The 21,432-nt window shown below is 33.8% G+C and overlaps 1 protein-coding gene and 1 pseudogene across 1 annotated transcript in view; one reads left to right on the forward strand and one right to left on the reverse strand.

Annotated features, from left to right (window-relative positions):
• The window catches only part of LOC125060801 (sialin), a 59,263-nt gene that overhangs the window by 36,565 nt on the left and 1,266 nt on the right, over nucleotides 1-21,432 (reverse strand). Inside the window, exon 2 of the mRNA XM_047665879.1 lies at nucleotides 16,044-16,095. Within this exon, the coding sequence (XP_047521835.1) occupies nucleotides 16,044-16,083 (40 nt within the window). The 5' untranslated portion in view covers nucleotides 16,084-16,095. The remainder of the gene's footprint in view (nucleotides 1-16,043; nucleotides 16,096-21,432) is intronic.
• Nucleotides 1,555-4,106, forward strand: LOC125060802 (annotated as a pseudogene).

The following is a 21,432-nucleotide window of genomic DNA, read 5'->3' on the forward strand; positions in this document are numbered from 1 at the left end:
TAATTAATTTCTTTGCACCGACTACTAACAGTTTAGAAATTTAGCAAATTACAGGTGTGTCCGAACCAATACGACTTAAGAACCGGAAAAACCGGCAACACACTCGCGATTCCTCTGGTGTCCAGCGGCGGTATCACTTAACATCAGCTGAGCCCCCCCTATTCCATAAAAAGTATGTAAAAATCGTGTTAGGTGAGCGCTAAAATATTTTCTAATGTATAGATTTTTACTCAACTCCCGTATGAAACTGTTCTTTTAATATATGTATTTTGATTAACTTGACATGACCTATATATAACCTGTTAATGCGTCATAATCAAACATAATTATAATATTACAACATCTCCAAGGTCGTTTTACGCAAAATCATTTTTCTCGCGCATAACGGCATTTGCGAAACGTGTTCTTTAAATTGACGATTTATGGTAAGCAAAAAAAATTGGTTTAACGATACTCGTTTTGTGATTAGAACCTTTAGATATTGTTAAACTTCACTTTTAATATTTGTTTTTTTATTTATCTATATATATAAAAATGAAACCCGTTTTCCGTTGTCACGACATAACATGAAAACGGCTTGACCGATTTGTATGATTATTTTTTTATAATATTCCTTGAAGTACGAGGATGGTTCTTACGGAGAGAAAAATAAAAAAAAATTGTGTGAAAACGACTAAAAACAACACTTTAGTAGTACTAGTAGTTACATATTACATTATTATATACTCATAATCAATTCTTATATTATTTTATTAATGATATAAATGTCTGTGAATAAGTCGAATATTCTGTAATACCCAAATTTTTTATTTTCCATACAATTTCTTTATTTAGGCACTGATTCTGATTTTAATCAGAAAAACTGCACCGTTCTAACCCTTTTATATGGCAAAACAAAGTTTGTAGATCAGATAAAATTTTAAGGTAAATTTGTCGAATCACGGCCCACCGTCACCGTAAAATAGCTCCAAATTTTTTTCTATCGTTCTTTACGACTTGTATGTACCCAAAGTAATATGTGGGAGGCTTTGGACCCCTTAAAAATTAAAAACAAAAATATTACATGCATGATGTAAATGGTATTGTCTCCGTTCCCAGTGAATAACATTAGGTTAGGTTAAAGCCAAAAATTTGTACCATCTTTCATTCATTTCACAAATCATGATGTTTGTATGTCTATGGGGTTAAAGAGCATGCGCCACCACATTATTGCATGCACCATTGCCGAGCGATGAAAATTTGTAGAAACAAAAATTGTTAAAAAATCTGATATGCCAAACTTTGTTTATATAATAAAAGGGTTGATAGAAGGGTGAATTGTTTTTGTTGATTTTGAGTGCCTTGATAAAGAAATTGTATAAAAAATAAAAATTTACGGGTATCACAGAATATTCGACTTATTCACAGACATTTATAGTATTCATCAAATAATATATTAATTGACTATAAGTATATATAATAATGTAATATACAAGTACCTACTATACAGGCATTATCTGTCCACATCATATCGTACTAACTGATCTGAATAAATTTACCAATGTACATAAGGCTGCCAGTCCACCAGAGCGGAGCGAGGCAGCGGAGCCGAGAAACGGAGAAATATTAACCAATAGGATTGCACAAAATCTCCGCTCCTCTTAAGTGGACAGGGACTTGCGAGCTAGTTTAAAATTTCATATAAAACCGGTATGCGGAGCGGGGAAACGGAGCGGGGAAACGTGCGGGGATGCGGAGCGGGGAAGCGAGTGCGGGCGCGGGCGCACTTTGCGCCGGCAGTGTGCCGCCGTATTCCGACCAGTGCGTATGTGACCGAAGATAATGGATGAAAAACTTATTGAAAGTGTGAAAAAGTTTCCGTGCATTTGGAACACATCTTCAGAATTTTACAAATGCAACGAAACAAAAGATGCTGCGTGGGACCAAATTATCATTGAAACAAACATATCGGATGGTAAATAATATGTATCTTTATTCTATAATACCTTCTAGTAGGTACATATTGATATCTTTTTTTTTATTTAACAAAATAGCCTATATAATGTAATAGCCTAAATAGTTAAATAATGTCCGCAGCTGGCCAAATTATCTATATCTGTCTCACATCACTGACTATTATAGATTCTTTTCAAAATTCGAGTATCTTGCCATGGTACCTTCCCCTGATTATTAAAGTATGAACAATACATTTCACGAACTTGATAACCATCGTTACTAGAATGTTGTGTTTCTATAATATCACCAACTGATAATAATGATTGCTCCATGTTATTTTCAATATTGTTTATATAATTAGGTTGTCTTTGAATTAAATAATTGTGCAAAACACATGTTGCTTTTATTACCTTGTCAACTGTTTCTATTTTGCATTCAAAATCTTTATGATACACGTACCACTTTCTCGTCAATACACCGAAAGTTGCCTCAACAATACGACGTGCTCTTGATAATCGGTAATTAAAAATTTTTTTTTCTGCGTTAAGTCCATCACGTGGGTAAGGCCTCATAAAATTTTCCATTAATGGAAAAGCTTCGTCTCCTATAAATACGAACGGCATTTTTGCTCCACCTTGATAAAATGGTACCGGCTGAGGTAAATTCAATCTCTTTTCTTTTAGACTCTTTCCGAAAATGCTGTTATCAAAAATTCCTGCATCAGAAAATCTTCCCATAGATCCCACATCAGCCATTATGATTTTCCTTTTGGTATCAGCTAAACACATCAATACTACAGAAAATCTCTTTTTGTAGTTGAAAAACGAGGACCCGGTTTTCGAGGGAGCCTTGATATATACGTGCTTGCCATCAAGAGCACCTATACAATTTTTAAATTGCCATAGTTCATCAAAATCTTTTGCGATTTCTTTCCAGTCGTTTTCTGTTGGTTGTGACATGACAAGAGGTTGCAATATATTCCATAAAGCATCACAAACCTCCTCAACAATTCTTGATACACTTTTCAATCCAATTCTAAAATTCTCTCCCATCGTTGTAAATGACTGGCCGGTTGCTAAATACCTAAAAAAAAACGTATTTAATTGTACTTCGCGTAAGTGATGTAATATTTTTGTCATAAATAGACCATGTAATACATTTTTGTGTTTGTTGATTGTTTCAGTTACAACTGCCAAGTCGCGATGGAAACAACTGAGAGATAACCATCGGGATGCCTTAAAAAGACAAAATGCAACAAGGAGTGGACAGGCTAGAAAACAACGAAAAGAATGGAAATATCAAAAAGCCATGTCATTTTTATTGCCTTACATGAGTAACAGAGACCGGTCAACAAATTTTACGCCCCTGGACCACTCAGTAAGCGAAACTTCAAATCCGCCAAATACCATTGAAGAGAGTTCACGGGAATCATGCAATTTTTTGCCATCAAATTCAAATAATCTTCCTTCTGCCGATGATCCTAAGAATCCAACAGCTTCGGAATCTCTTCCATCAACATCCAAAAAAAGAAAGAACGATGAAATTCTAGATTATTAAAAAAAAAATCAAGAACGCCGCGAAGTGTTGGAACGAGAACGGATAGAACTTAAAAACATGATGTCAGCCAGTGATAAATACGATGAAATAGACTTATTTTTTTTAAATTTGGCTGCATCGACAAAAAAGCTGCCGTATTATTTTCAACTTCAAATTAAAAAAACCTGCTTTAATGCGGTAATGTCAGCTGAAGAAAGTAATCTTCAACATAGTTGGTATTCTCCGAATAATTATGGTTATTCTACAGGCTCAACACCTACATCAGATAACATCAACACTAGTATCGATACTCCTAGTGCTTCAGATAATATCAACACTAGTATCAATATTCCTAGTGCTTCAGATAATATCAACACTAGTCTTAATATTCCTAGTGCTTCAGATAATACCAACACTAGTGTCAATATTCCTAGTGCTTCAGATAATATTAACACTAGTATCATTAATCCTAGCGCTTTACAAATTCCAACAACCCAGGATATTGAAACATCTGCAGCAGAGCCAACAGAACCCAATGAAAATGCGGTCAATTTTGAGACAGATTACGATTTTTAAATTAATATAACATGGCTTCTATAACTGTATGCAAAAATAAAAGTTACTTTGATTTAAAATGTGTACTTACTTTAAACACACCGCTAATCTTTCACGGCTACTAATTGAATTTCTGTAATTTGTGTCTTGTTTCCGAATATATGGTTCAATCAGGGAGTGAAGTTCATAAAAAGTACATCTTGAAACTCTATAAGAATTTTCGAAAGTTTCTTCATCAGCTGTTTGGAAAAAAGTAAAATATTCACTGTGTTCTGAACGATGTTTGATATGATTTCTTAACCAAAATCTATGTTTCCTCATAGAATTGTTCAAATGGTATATGGTAAGTATTTCGGCTTCTTCTGACTCCAACTCTTCTTCCTCAAGCAATGTAAGGTAATAATGTATCAACTTTTTCGATGGCATGTCTGCTATCACTGACATTTCGCGTAGAATTAAACCAATCGCCCCACGCCGGGAGCTCGAAATCACTCGTCGCGTACTTGCTGCCTAGCTCCGCATATTGAAAAACACAGCAACTCCGCTCCGCATTACTTCCTCACTCCGCTCCGCAGCCTCGCTCCGCTCCGGTGGACAGTCACAGTACGCAACTCCACTCCGCATTAGTCCGTTTCTCGGCTCCGCTGCCTCGCTCCGCTCTGGTGGACTGGCAGCCTAAATCTCACTTAGATTGTGACTTGGAGATGATAAACCTGACTCATTGCAGAAGAATTTACGATTTGATTCACTCTGTCTTATCTATTTTAGTTCGTATTGGTCAAGGACAACGTGTGAAATTTCTCCTGCATGGCAACACCACTTCGCTATGACGTGTATACAGAATGGCCAAAAAGTCGTGGATCAAACGCAAATAGGGGATACATGAGGTCATCAGCTGCAAAAAATTGTTCTACGGGAGGTCTCTAAACTCAACCCCTGCAGAGTTATGATTTATTTTGCGTTTTTATAAGAAAATTGACTTTTTTTACTAATTCTTATTGAAATTCGAAAATATCTACATCCTGTATCTTTTTCATTATATCCACTAGATTGGTACTGATGACTTCTTGCGTTAGACATACTATTTGTAGTTGCTTATTGAGTGTATTCAAGATAATATTAAGTTATACGATATAATTTTTTTTCAAATCAAAACCTTTTGTTTACTTCGGACCCCATTGTGAAAAAAAATTACTCCACCGAAAGTGACCCTGTATAACAAGTTTTGGCGCATTTAATAGGGATTCTGAAAAGGTATTACACATGGCCATGAGCCACTCTAATATCTTTCTAACAAAAAAACAAGTTGTAAACTTCCTTATCAAACTGATGCGCAATTTCGTATACATAAATTTGTGTTTTTTTTATTTACATATATTTGTTAATATAAATGGTTTCTTTATCTCCATGGAATCTAAACTTATTAAGAATGAGCGGTTATTTTACTTTTTAAAATTATTTTTTAACACATATTGAATACCAAAAACAACTCTCAATGCCAGAGAGCTCGCAAGTGCATTGGCGGCCTTTTAAACTGACACTCTTTGTTTATAAGGCAATGAAACGAGGAACATATTGTAGTGATTTCTGTCTAACTATAATGTATCTGTTTGAATAAATAGTAAATTATATAAATTATATCTGTATTCCGTGAGTTTAATATCATTTTTCTAATCTCTCCTATGCGTGTGGTAGAGAGGAATGGCATAGCCACTTCTCCAATAATATTTCATCACTAGCATTCCTATATATAGGTAGTAGAATACTGAATAAGGTCATCAGATACAATACACACATCACAATACGTCCAGTTAAATTTCAGTGTTATCACAAGGAAATGCGATAAGAACCATGAATGGTTAAATACTCGTGTTGTTATGTGTGAATAATATAAATATGCTGAGAGTATAAATAAGTTAAAACTGTCAAATTCTCTTCTTGGTAGACTTTATTACTGGAGGTCGTGCCTGTCTTGAAAAACCCTAACCGATACGTTGTGAAGTGAACTTCTTTAGGCGCATAAGGGTAAATTTTTACGGAACGTCACGAAGATGTGCAGCGTTTTTGTCGAAGAAAAGGGAGAGAGAGATTGTGACCGATTGAAAGAAAGTGAGAAGGGCGAATTACCATTTAAAAATTCTATTTTTAAAATTAAAATTTCGTAAAGAGAATTTTTGAAATATTAGTATTTTATATTTTATGCAAAATAATTTATTATAATTTGTATTAATTTTCGACACTTAATATTTTAATAACAATTAAATTCATTAAATTCCTAACATATCATCTTCCTTTTTTCCTCCCTTTTAGTCTCAGAAAACTAAAGTTTTAGATTTGTATAAATATGAAGAAGACTTAAAAATTCGTTTGTCAAAGAAGTTTCACTTCTGACATGTGTACTTTGTAAGCACGCATTTTTTTAATACGGGGCAAACAGGCTCAGCTGATGTTAAGTGATACCGCCGCCCATGGACACTCAATGCCAGAAGGCTCGCGAGTTCGTTGCTGGCCTTTTAAGAATTGGTACGCTCTTTTCTTGAAGGACCCTAAGTAGAATTGGTTCGGAAATACTTCAGTGGGCAGCTGGTTCCACATAGTGGTGGTGCGCAGCAAAAACTGCACACCTCACTCACTAACTTCAGCTTGTCTCTGGGCTTTAGGGATGTTGAGATCCATAATTGTCTTAATTTGGTAAGACCAACGGGTAGGCGATCGGCGAACAGGCATCCGAACAACTCTGAACACTCCATGGTAAATGTGGTAGAAGATGCAGAGCGACCCCACATCTCTACGCAACGCCAAGGGATCAAGCCGCCCAACGTTTATTTATTATTTTTATTTATTTACATTGCAAATAAAAAAAAACACAATACATAAAAATTATAAGGGATGCAACGGGCGGCCTTATCGCTAATAAGCGATCTCTTCCAGGCAACGTTGTCACGTTTCAAGTTTTTCCATGTACATTAAGTTAAATATTGACATCCTTGAACCTTTAAAAAATCTTCCGCATTTTTATCAGTTATTTATAACTGTGTTACATCATTTATTTCGTATCACTGCCTCGTCACCGCATTATCGGTTACGATATATAAACACTTGACGATTATTATAAATATAATACCAATAGTGTCTGGGCCTTTCTATATTTGTTCCGTGATTTCTAATAATCCTTTTTTTATATTTTATACTAGCCGTTTCGCGCCCGCTTGCTGGACGAATTAAAATAAATTTTATGTTTCATTTTTTTTTTTCATATTTTTATTATTCTTCTTTTTAACTTCCCGCTAAGAAAATTGAAATATTTCGAAAATCGAGTTTTTAACAGATGTTGACGTTTAGAGGTTCTAGGAAGCCTCCCCGAATGTTTCCGCGGTGAAGTCCGTATGGATAAATTTTCATAAAAGTAAAACAGCAATAAAAAAATGAAGGAACGTTGGAATTTAATAAATAAATAGCCATAACAAAAATTTCGCATCGAATGGTGGTAGTTTCATGTCGATACGATCAGTGGTTTAGGCGTGATTGAGCCTCAAACGAAGACCATTTTCATTATATATATATAGATAGATTCCACATCATTATTCTATAACTGATAATATAGGAAGCAACTCGACTCATTGGTCTAGTGGTTAGTACCTCTGACTGCGAATCCATGGGTCCCGGGTTCGATCCCCGGCTGAGACGAACATCGATGTGATGAGCATTTGGTGTTGTGCTTAGGTTTTGGGTGTTTATATATGTATTTATATGTCTATCTATCTATAATATGTATGTATATCCGTGGCCTAGTACCCATAACACAAGCTTCACCAGCTTAGCATGGGACTAAGTCAATTGGTGAGAATTGTCTTAAAAAAAAAACTCTTGTGAAGTCAGCCAGTGTACAATAGGTCTACCTCGATAGAAATATTATTATACATATATGTATTGCTCGCGTGAGTGGCGCTTCGCTAGCCAAGTTTGTAAGTGTGCGGTACATCCAAAAGTTAAGACTGCCGTCTCAGGTTTTTACTTACTTACCCTACTTAACTGCTCCCTAAATTCTTTACCAGAACTGAATAGTTATACCATTTTTTTATAGAACGGGGGGCAAACGGGCAGGAGGCTCACCTGATGTTAAGTGATAACGCCGCCCATGGACACTCTCAATGCCAGAGGGCTCGCGAGTGCGTTGCCGGCCTTTTAAGAATTGGTACGCTCTTTTCTTGAAGGACCCTAAGTCGAATTGGTTCGGAAATACTTCAGTGGGCAGCTGGTTGCCTTGAAAAACGCTTAGTTGTGGAACGGCGGACGTCGAGGTGATACGGTTGGAATTTCGTATTCTGCCTCGACGTCCGATGATGAAACTCAGTTGCAGGTATTAATCCGAACAACTCCACTGAACACTCTCCATGGTAAATGCGGTAGAAGATGCAGAGTGACCCCACATCGCTACGCAACGCCAAAGGATCAAGCCGCTCCGAGAGGGATTGGTCGTCGACGATTCGAACCGCTCTGCGTTGTATACGGTCAAGTAGAAGTGGAAGTGGTTTGTTAGTAGTTGTAGGTATTATATACATTTTATACCTAAATAAATAAATTTATCATATTGTGAAGAAAGGATATAATGGTCAGTATGAAGATAAACTAACTCAAACTTTAGAGTCACATGACACAAAATACTAGAAACTGTATCTCTTATAACAGATTTAATTAAACAATTCATGGTACCCGCATTTTAGCATTAATCCATATTATGAACTCATCGCTCATGAATTGTACGATTTGAATACTAACATGAATTTAGTTTTAGACTAGAAAATAAAAATATATGTGTGTGGGTAGTGGTCGCGACGCCAAATGTTAATGAAAAATTGACCTCGAAATGAAATGTTTGCAAGTAAGACAAGGACACATTCGTATATAACGTGAAAATACAGATTTTATTTATACCTCTTTAAAGAGCAGTAGTTGCTGAGGTCGTAGGTTCGATCCCAGCTGTGCACCAATGGACTTTCTTTCTATGTGCGCATTTAACATTTGCTCGAACGGTGAAGGAAAACATCGTGAGGAAACCGACATGTCTTAGACCCAAAAAGTCGACGGCGTGTGTTAGGCACTAGAGGCCGATCACCTACTTGCCTATTAGATTTAAAAATGATCATGAAACAGATTCAGAAATCTGAGGCCAAGACCTAAAGAGGTTGTAGCGCTACTGATTTATTTTATTATAACTCTGCAGGGGTTGAGCTTAAGGACCTCCCGTAGAAGATTTTTTTGCAGCTGATGTCTATCTATCTGCTAGTTGCGTTTTAATCCACGACTTTTTAACCACCCTGTATATCTACAGTATTCAGAAAGCCTTATGTTGGATAATAAACGTCATAATAAAAACAAGTAATATGGAATATTACTGATAATCTAGAAATAATTCACATAACACACGTTCTTGTACTTTTGAGTCGTAACCGGAAACGTGCAATTCTTAGAAATGAGATCTTACTTGGCCTTACACTGGCCTTTGTCGTAAATAATCCGTGGTGTATTTATCCAGAAGTACTATATTTTTACTAGACATATAACTTTATACTTACAAATTCTCGTCAAACGTCTAAACAGATTTTTATAGGTATAGGTCCGAGAATAGGTCGTAATTTAATGATTTGGCATAAAATATAATGAAGTCTCTGCTACCATTCTAGAATGACCAGCGCTGTGGAACATTCTGCTCCTCAGCATAATGCTGAGCCAGGGCCAATTACAACGACAGCACACACGCATTACACACACTTGAAACGAACCGAATGGGAAAAGGGAATATATATATATGTCACCGTAAAATTGTAAACACCGTTAGATTGTAATATATCTCGCGAGATAGATTACAATCTAACGGTTTTTACAATTTTACGTTAACATATATATAGTTTAGAATAGAGTTAACTATTAATCTTGTTTTACGTATTTTCTGTCGTATACTAACATAACAAATACAAAGACCTCAAATCCCACGTTTCGTTCCTTACACTGGGTACGGTCAAACAGACCATTGTGTGCAAGTAAGTAAGCAATCCATTAGACACCGTTAATCTGTTACTCAATGCAACGCTTTAAAGTTCCGGGTATTCTAGTGACCAAAGAAGGCATTAGGGTTGGCAATCTTATTATATTAGTTGCCTGGTCGGGCCTTTTTTATTTGGATAATAAATAAAATAAACTCAGGTATTTGTATGGTGGAGGATTGTTTTAATTTCATTGGGTTTTTATTAGTAACGAAAATACCTATCTTTCTTTCTATATTAGTATAGATATAGATAGTTCAGAGGAGCTGTTCGGATTAATACCTGCAGCTGAGTTTCAACATCGAGTATACACAATACCATCCGTATCACCTCGATGTCCGTTGTTCCACAACTGAGCGTTTATTAAGGCAGTTTTGCCGCGCACCACTATGTGGAACCAGCTGCCCACCGAAGTATTTCCGAACCAATTCGACTTCAAAAGAGCGTACCAAATCTTAAATGGCCGTAAAGGCTGAGTGACCATGGGCGGCGGAATCACTTGACATCAGGTGAGCCTCCTGCCCGTTTGTCCCCATTTATGTATAACAAATAGGTTCATGTCTTCAAATCTGCAGGACTTTGAGCCACAATATTGCATTATATGGAATACATGCTGCAGGTATTGGCCATGTTCGTGAGAGGCTGGTGCTTAGAATAGGATATATTAAATATTTCTAATTTTACATTTACTGCCGGTTCTCAAATCAAGGGCGTAACTGGCAATACACTCTCCGCCACTCTTTTTAATCGCCAAGTTTTTTCACAACATTTGTCAGGAGCTTTTACACCATTACACCATGTTCCACATGACTTTAGTAATTAATAATTAAAAACAAAGATTTTTCCTCTATTAGCAGGAGGCATGGTGAAATAGGAGCACGCATTACATTCTCGTGGGTACAACACGCAATAGAGAAGCTCAGTGGTAACAGGTCGTCAGCCGTCCATCGCGGATTGATATATACATAATAAAACAAAAGCATGAGTGGATATGTGTATGCAAAAGTGTGTGAAAGAATTCAATTTAAATTGCCATAATCTATGAAGTATGTTTAAAAGCTTTATATTTAGTATTGTCTTTTATTGACATAACCTTTACACATTTAAATAAGAAAAAAATCACGCCGTCACCGTGACCACGCACGCTGTAAAGCACGCGAAACGTCGGTTAAATTTAAAATTATGTTAAATAATTGTAAATTTATAATAATACATAACTTTAATCCGGTTAAAAAGTTTTTTCTTTAAACGCTTTATATTTGTAAGTTTCTACCTTTAAAGATACAGAATCGAGTATCTGATAGTATTCTAGATATAATTTCAGTTCTCGTTCGATTTCTACACTTTCACTACGAGCGTGGGAGCACAAGGATTTCAATTGTACTTAGATTTAAAGCTAATTTCCGGTTTGAATTACATTTATAGTCAATTTGCTGGTCATTGAGTAAATTATTTCCTCGTTATTGTGTAAATATTGGATGACAATTTAACTTATTTATTTATACAGCTAACTATAATTATAAATAACAAAAAACACTACACACCCACAATACATTACATTACATTTCTCATTCTTGATAGTGAGAAGGGCGAATTATTACCTTATAGAAATTCAACTTTTTTTTTAATTGAAATTTCGTAAAGAGATTTTATGAAATATTAGTATTTTATATTTTATGCAAAATAATTTATTGAAATCTGAAATGACGAATTGTAAATTAAAATGCCACGTGTTTTTATTATCGAAGAATTAAAAAAAAAAATTTCGAGACTTAATATTTTAATGACAATTAAATTCATTAAATTCCTAACATATCTTTCTTTTTCCCTCCCTCTAACTTTCGGAAATCTAAAGTTTTAGATTTGTATAAATATGAACAAGAGTTAAAAATTAGTTTGCAAAAGAAGTTTCACTTTTGACATGTGTACTTTGTACGCACGCACTTTTAATTTTTTTTTTTAATGTATCGATGTATTTTTTTTCTGTTAGTGTTTCTTTTGTTCGCCTATATAGACCAGTCATTATAGACATTCGAAATCGAAAATTTGATAATAATTCCAAAAGTTTTCAAACTTCGGTCAAGTGAATGGTACATTGGGACGACAATAAATCTCATTTTGCAACCTTGTCCGCAGTCCGGAACATTGTTAAAATTGCAATTAAATTAATTTTTGCTGTATGGTCGTGAAAAAAATTCCAAAAGTTCTGCAAACTTGGGGAAGTTTTCGATATAATATTTCATATCACGTATAAAATTTGCAACCAACCTAAGTGTACGGAACATTTTTTGTTATTAAAAACTTATTTTTAACAATGTTCCGGACCGCAGAGCAGGTTGCAAAATTTTATAGTTTGTTTTAATACCACTCCCGACCTTACATCAAAATTTGAAAACTTTTGGAATTATAATGAATTAATTGTCTTGACTGACTGGACTAATATATGTGTCACGTTAAATCTTGTATTTTATTTCTCTTTATATATCAGTGTGCCGAGCGTTGGCAAACTTTTGTAAATACAAATAAAATAGCAGGTAAGTGGAAATATAAGCTCATAGCTAATATAGAACATGTATCAAGTCGTAAACATATAAAAAATATAGCCGGCTTTCTCAATTTGACAGCTGTCATTTAAATAAAATTGACCAATATTCGAATGTCAATGTCCGAGTTGTTTTCAATTGCAAATATAAAAATGACATCTTTATGCTCCAGTTGACATTGACCCAATATATTCTTTATAGCGTTGATATAATCTAATAAATACCAATTAATATTTTTTATAGTAACTGTATTTTCTGTATTTATATTATTCATAAAAACTAAATCAGTTCGATTGCACGCTTTATTTAAATTAGCGCTCCTAAACAAGTCTGCTATGGTTACATTAATACAAACCACAGCGGTTTTCAAATGTAACTTATTATGATTGTATTATATTTTTTTTGTAAAAAATAAAGAAATTAAAAAAAAATATTGAAAAAGCAATTTTTTATGGAATTAACTATTAAGTTTGTTAATAGCTGAACTCTGACAGGTATTTATTACTTAAAATGTTTCCCAAATCTTACACATTGTGATTCATTGTTATAATATTATATGAATAAACACATTGCGATAAAAAGAGACAGGAGTACATCTTCTCTATTACAGATAATTTATAAGTCACTATAGAACCTACACAAATTGTTATGTTTAATTTCTTTCGTTTAATTTCAAGAAACCGCCAAAACGCTTATTTAGTCAAGATGGCGTCGTCTATGACGTACTGTATGGCTGTAAACTTCAAGTTTTTCACCTGTTAATTGTCATTCTTAATCAACGGCTGCCGAAAAGTGTTAAAAATATTCTTAATTGATATTAAATTCTATCAAATTGATTTATAAGTGGCACACACAATCACAATCTTTGTTTTTGTTAGTGACGTCGTAATTTGTATGTAAAGGTATGTTCGGAAGTAATGACACGTCAACCTTGGCACAAATGATTTGGCCAAAGGCAATATTTTGTTTACAAACATTACCAAGCCGCCAACAAAATTGCTGTTTGTGGCTGGCATAGTATGTCATAATCGAACTCGTCCATGACATGAGTACTAGGCGCTACGACTCCCGTATATTAAAATCCAATACATTTTTGACGTATATGTCTTACTTAGTTCCAAGTCTCGTTTATGAATATGAGCCCTAGGCCTCAGATCTTACTGTAAAAGACTTTACTGTAATTTTTTTTTAAAGACAATTCACACCAATTGACCTAGTCCCATGCTAAGCTGGTGAAGCTTGTGTTATGGGTACTAGGCAACGGATATACATACATATTATAGATAGATAGACATTGAAATACGTATTTAAACACCTAAGACCTAAGCATGGATTTGCAGTCAGGGATACTAACCACTAGACCAATGAGTCGTCGTAGTAATTTTATTGTTTTACTTATTTCATGTTATGAATATACAATTATTATGTTAATAAATTAAATTCATTTACTGCCAATAATTAAGGTAATTCTGAAATACATGCCACTAAATCAAAACGTGCCTACTAAATTAAAAAAGCCCGCCCTAACACAAGACCTAACCCATTATCTTCGTAATCAGGTAAATCCAAAAATTTATGTAACAAACAGCGGAAACTATTACAGACGCACGATAGTTGCGTTTATTTTCAAAATGGCCGCGTGCCAGATGTGACGTCACACGTGCAGTGGGCGCGCCGATCTGTGTTGCCATCGTTAATATATTCCATCATGTTTATTGTGATATAGTCCTTTGGGACTATGACTCAGTCTAATGCATTTTCATAACTTTGCTAGTTAAATTAACCTTACATCGTTGTTTTACTAAAGATTTAACGTCACCAATTATAGTGAGATATTCTCGATATGACGACCTTGAGACCACTTCCTTAAAGGCCGTCGACACTATAAACTATGGGGTTGCCTGTGCCTTTGGCTAGAAGCCAACAACTTTTTAATTACTCTTTAAAAAGAAGATTCTAGAACAATTCAAGATGACAGGTACAATACTTGGTTGTAAACTTTTCGGAACGCACTTTAAGACCGACTACACACTAAAGTCTGCAGTTGTGGAATATAATTATTATTTACGCGAGTTATGAAACCTAACAATTATTTAAGTTACATAATATATATATTTTAGTTAATGATTAGAAGCGCAAACTAAATCATTGAAGCTAAAATGAGCCTTTTAGTTTTTCCCATACTCATAAATTGTAATATAACATTCTCGTTTCTGATTATGTCCAATAGGTCGACTACTGAAGTGTCACTTAGATTTAAGAACCCTTATATTAGTTCTTTGTTAATCCAGCGTCGCTACCCCACTACCGCTAATCTTATGTTAGTTATCAGCTCATGTTTTAAATGATTAAAGCCAGTTGACACCCAGCTTCAAACAAAGAGTTTCATTTAACATATTTATTATATTTGATACAACAACCGCCACCGAACTTAACTCGCGACATTTACTTCTAAATCCTTTAAATGTTTTCATAGTATCAAGATTACTGTCGAACTATAATGACGTAAGTGTCAACATAACGAAAAAGGTAAAGGTTCTCATTCCGCACAGACTATTTAAATTGTGGTGTAGGCGTCTTTCGTCTGTGGTAGATTATACTTACGTATCCTAATATTAAATTATAGTGAATTGAAAATAATTGCTGCAAATAAGGGCCTTATAATGACGATTATGGCAAGCCCCTATGGATCGGAAGTCACGAGATTTTACAATGCGTGACTTCAAGTCATGGTTAGAATTAAATGAGGATAAGGCGGGATTACAACCTTGCTCAACAGTTTAATACACATAGGAGAAGTTAAACACGTTAGTTTCGTTTCGTAATTTCTTGAACATTTTGAACGGTTTTCTAATTATTGATATAAAACACGCCATTATTGTATTTCAGCTTGTTTCAAGAGTTCGAAATTTGAAGTTTTGACATTTCTATATTGAACAACCATTGTAGCAGTTTTTGCAATTCCAACCTTTGAGGCGTAAATCGTTGTTTAGAAATCTGCGCGTTGCAAAGATTTATTTAAAGTAATAATCAATTACTATAGCATGGTGATTTAGTTTTATATTTTAATTAATAAGATTAAGAAATTATTAACGAAACAAAACCTATAAAAAAATTGAAATTCAAATTACAAATATTAAAAAAAAAACGAATAGCCCCCCTAACAATGAAATTGCCCCCCCCCCCCCTTGAGAAACACTAATCTAGACCTAAGAATCACAGATTTCCGTCATTTTTGGCTGCAAAATTAATATTAAATGCCGGATTACTATGAAGTTGTTTTACAATATTAATTTAAGTTACTTAGTCCATTGCCATTCTTTATGACACGAAACGCATTTCAATTTAGTCTGATTTTGAGTCCAACAACATAACTATACTAAAACACGGCCAATAAATTATTTGCCATAGACAATATAATAGCGCTTACCTGTAATATTCCTCGTAAATGACTTCTCCGTTTTAGCCATGTTCGAATGAGTCTGTAACAAAACAAGTGAACGTCAAATTGTTGCCAGGTGCAAAAAACTTGGTCACCTCAATAGCTAACATGCTAATTAGTAAGACAATATCAAATTATCACTGTTATTTAAATTATTTCGTCTCACAAAGCGAATTATATTCTTATATTTGGAGAAAATATATATAAACTGAAAAACTACTGAATTATCCTAGATTAGATATAGTATAGTCTTTATTCATTTGACAAATCATTAATTATAATGTGTAAGATTTGGGAACCCTTTTAAGTAAAAAAATACCTGTCAGGTTTCCAGCTCTTCAATATACCGTTTTTAACACGCCTGAGTGCATGAGTGAGTGTGTGGGTGCATGTTAGTCAATGAATAAGTGTGTGGGTGAGTGAGTGAATTGTGTAACTACATACTCAGAAGCATCTCCAACACTGCTTAAAGGCCGATTTACATTACCTTAGTGTTTAGGAGAGTGCTTTAGGATAGTACTTTAGTTGAAACATGTAAACGCTACATGCTTTAGTAAACGCTACACTAAAGAACTTGCCTTTCAAGTTGTACTAAAGCACTCTCCTAAACACTAAGATAATGTAAATCGGCCTTAAGGTGCGTTCTTTAGCCAGTCCTTTAATCGTATCTTAAGATTGTAGACGGTGAGCGGGTAGATATTAATCATCCTATTTAATCTACTATAGATATAGTCTGATCCCAGATCACAAACGACTCTTAGAATGAAAAAAAAATGTGCGTGTACTAGTGTACACACGTTAGAAGTGAAACTTCTTTATGACCTTATTTTTCGAAAAATTATCTATATGCAACTAACTTTACAGAAATTGGTTAAATAAAGTTAAATTAGATAAAGTTTAACAAAACGCTTTTAATATCACAGACTTGAATACAAATAATACAATTATTTCATTCTACCTTATTACCACTAAGATTATTACAGAATTTCATAAATTGTAATATAATTTTTAGTATCATTGTTATAGTTATTATAAATTTTTGTTATTAATGGTTTAGAATCTCTTCGAATCAACCATGGTAGGGACGAGAAAAAGACGCGCGTAACGGTCAAATGTGACGCGTAACCGAAACATGTGACGCGTAACCGAAAAATGTTACACTAAATTTTTTTCCAACCCCGATAAAGAAGTTTCACTTCAAAAATGTGTGTGTGTACTAGATGTACACACGTAAGAAGTGAAATTTCTTTATGACCTTACTTTTCGAAAAATGATCTACTATAATATGCAACTTTACAGAAATTGGTTAAATAAAGTTAGATTAGATAAAGTTTAACAAAAGGCTTTTATTATCATAGACATGAATACAAATACAATTATTTCATTTTACCTTATTACTACTAAGATTATTACAGAATTTCATCAATTGTAAGAGAATTATTACTATCATTGTTATCGTTATTATATATTTTTGTTATTTATGGCTTCTAATCTCTTCGGATCAACCGTGGGACAAGAAAAAGATGGCGCGTAACCGAAAAATGTGACGGTAAAATTTTTTCAACGCCGATAAAAAAGTTTCGACTTCAAAAAGCAACATGGCGCGTAACCGAAAAACGTGACGATTTGCTACAAAATTTCTCCCATACGTCGATATAGAAGTTTCACTTCAAAAAAACCTAACCTAATGTAATTCATTGGGACCGATAATATCGTTTACATAATGCATGTAATATTCAGTTGCTTTTTTTGCGCCAAAGCCATAGCAATACTTGGGGTACTACATACAAGTCGTAAAAAACAATAGAAATATTTGGAGCTGTTTTCAGGTGGAATCGTGAGTTGACAAATTTACCAATACTAATTATAAAGTTAGTATATTGGTTATTAAAGTACATTAACTATTCAGGCATATCTAAAGAATATTCAAATTATTCGCAACTGACGCACGCAAATTTGACTTCCAAATTATACACTACATTTTAAACATAGTTGCTACTTTCTTTAATATTTCAAGTTTACAGTCCACAAAAGTCAAAAAGTCAAAAATCATTTACTTATATAGGTAACACAATGTACACTTATGAACGTCAAAAAAGAATTATACATTAAATTAGGGATGCATCGATACGCTTTTTTGCCGATACGATACCGATGCCGATACACTTATAGGAATATCGTCGATACCGATACCGATACCGATACCAACGCTTATTGAATTAAAATTAAAGGTAAAATATAAGAAGTTAAGTTGAAGTTTATAATTTTTATTAAAAAAATATTTATACAGGTTTTGTTACTAAAATTAAGAATTAAGAGTAATAATTAAATTAAAATAAATAACTGTTAATAATTAAAATTAACAATGATAACATTGATGTAATTCTGTATTTTATTAAATTTGGTATTGAAAAAATACTACTCGCGATAGCAGTTAAAAGCCAACTAAATTATCTTCAAATCTACGTTCAATAAAGTCTCAATGATCTCCCGCAAGCCATAATATCTAATAACTATGCGCTGGCAAACATAGTTGGCTCGAGTAAAAATTTTGGTCTACTAATCAATCCAACAAGAGTTTTTTGTACTAACTACTAACTGACGTGAGACTTATCGTAAATTATCGTGATTCATGTGCACTTTTTATTTTTCATGTAGATTTTTTTTAGTTTATATGTAATATGTGTTTTTGCCCTCCTTTTCATTTAATTATGTTCAATTTTTATATTGTAATGCAACAGTGTTAATAAATGAATAGTGTTAAGCAAAATTAAATACATATATACATAATTAATAATGCTTTGTCCCCAAGCGAATAAAACGCGGGGATTTCTCGGGCAACAATAGTCCGTGGCTCGTTTGCAACAAACTAGATCATACAAAATGCGCGTTTAAATTATTTTTTTAAAGCGTAAAGTATCGGTGAATCGGCAATGAAAATATCGCCGATGCCGATATATCGGCAAACCCAAAGTATCGCCGATATATCGGTATCGGCATCGGTATCGGATGCATCCCTACATTAAATGCTTCTAATTTTACATTTACTGCCAGTTCTAAAATCAAGGGCGTAGAACGGAAGAGAAGAACTACCAATAAACAATAGCATAACCTAACCATAGACAGTTTTCTCTTTATACAATAATCCACCTAGATTTATGAATCAGCCTTTGTGCCCACGTTGTCAATGTTTTTTTTAATAACAGGGCAGGAGGCTCAGGTAATGTTAAGTGATACCATGGGCACTCACATTGCCTGAAGGCTCGCAAGTGTTGCCGGCCATTTAAGAATAGGTACGCTCTTTTCTTGAAATATCTTAAGTCGAATTGGTTCGGAAATACTTCAGTAGGCAGTCTAGTAGTTAGTCGTTTAAGGGTATTCCTTCACAATGTTTCCTTATAATAATAATTATTTATTTATTGCAAGAATATGGTACAAAAATGTGTAAGGTAGTACAATCGTAAGTTCGCATATTCTGCCACACACAATGGCGCGCAAATTTGTCTTTAAAGGAATTTTACATTATTATTAGTCGGATGAATTCGTCAATTGTTATATTTGTATCGTACATATAAAATTTTATTAAATTTATATCAACTACAGTGTCTGTAACTAATCATTTATTGAATAGTAATTTTTTTCCAAACGTACAATCGTAATACACCAAGTCGCTTTTTACACGCTTTATATTATTATGTATGTATGTATGTATCCGACTCCTTTGGACTTGATTTTGACCCACTTTTAACGGATAGATATAATTCAAACTTTGCGCACCTGTCAAAGATCGATGACAATGCAATAATCCGAAAAAAAAAAATGATAAAAATTTAACTCTGTGCCATATTTTTCGTCTATCGAGAAACCCACGCAGCTTTTTCACAATAATACCAGTATTTTTTGTTCATTACCATTTTCAGCCTAAATTAGGATTCATTTTTCACTTTTTAATTTGATGTGCTTTAAAAGCGTGTTTTTTAGTTTTTTTTAACTATTATTTATTAAAGATTCTAGTCGGAAGACACGTCTTTAGGCAAGTGTTAATTGCGTAGAAAGTAAAACCTCCCGTACACATTGCAGAGATTAAATACAGCGGCGCCAAAGCTAACATGTAAAACTGCAAACTGGTTATCATACCGTTGTCTCGTCGGGACTGTCAGTCCGCCATAACGGCCCCTTACAATCAAATAATTCTAATTACTCACTCATGTGTAAATCTTGGATTGAGGTTACGGATTTTTAACGCCTATAGATGTTTGATATTATCTATGCTTAAAATTGGACCGCGTCGAATACAGTTTAAATTTACTTGGAGTAAAACCTCCTTCGAAGTAGAAGAACAGAACACAAAAATTTGTTATTAAGAACTTGACAAATATTTGATTTAGTTTTTTATTATTTAAGTTAACATTATTGTATTTTATTTTATTTTTTTTGTTTTTGTGTACATATAAAAATGAGAGAACTTGACTATTTATTAAAACTACGTTGTATACAGAAATATAATAAAGTTAACATAATTAAATGAATAGGGGCTTATCATCGCTTTCGAGCGATCTCTTCCAGGCAACCAAAGTGAGAAAAAAATTAGATAAGGCAAACGCAAGAAGTGCAAAAATACATATATAGACAAAACGAATTGGATTAAAACAAAGCAACTAAAACATAATATGTAAACAGTAAACAGGACTTTATTTAAAAAAAAGGACGCATGAAAAAGGAAAAGTGCATATGAATTACAATAATTTCAGATCAGTTTCACATCAGTTAGTACGAAAGTTAGGGATACGATGTGAACAGGTAATGTTTGTACAGTATAGATATAGTATCTCATTATAAAAATTATATTTAAATAAAGGTATTGTCTGAAGTGTTTATTTGCTATTTGTCCTATTTTAATTAATAATTTTAACCTATACTATACTTTTTTATATCTTAGAATACACATTCCATTTTGGAACGACGTCAAAAATCCTAAATGTTCAATCGAAATTTTGTATGAATTTTTGCGTTAACTCGACGATATTAATTAAATAAACACGTAAAATAGCTGTAAGAAAATCAAGTGTAATTCGTTGCGAAAACCGCTATTTTAGTACACCAAGGTCATTGTTATCGTCACCAATCGATCTCTAAAGGGTACTTCCTATGGAAAACATTTCAAAGTTGACACTAATGCGGATAAGGTGCTCGGATTGTAAGGATTCGGCCGTGGAGCCAAGCCCTCAACGAAAATGAAAAAACCAGGACAGGCCAGTGCATGGCACGTTCACCTTTTGGGTCTCCAATTCATACATACATATATACTCTTAGTCAACCATTATTATGTCACATAATAATGTCGTACAGCTATTTGCTTCAAAATTGTATTTATATT

This window comes from Pieris napi, chromosome 22 (assembly GCF_905475465.1).
Source record: "Pieris napi chromosome 22, ilPieNapi1.2, whole genome shotgun sequence".
Classification (NCBI taxonomy): domain Eukaryota; kingdom Metazoa; phylum Arthropoda; class Insecta; order Lepidoptera; family Pieridae; genus Pieris; species Pieris napi.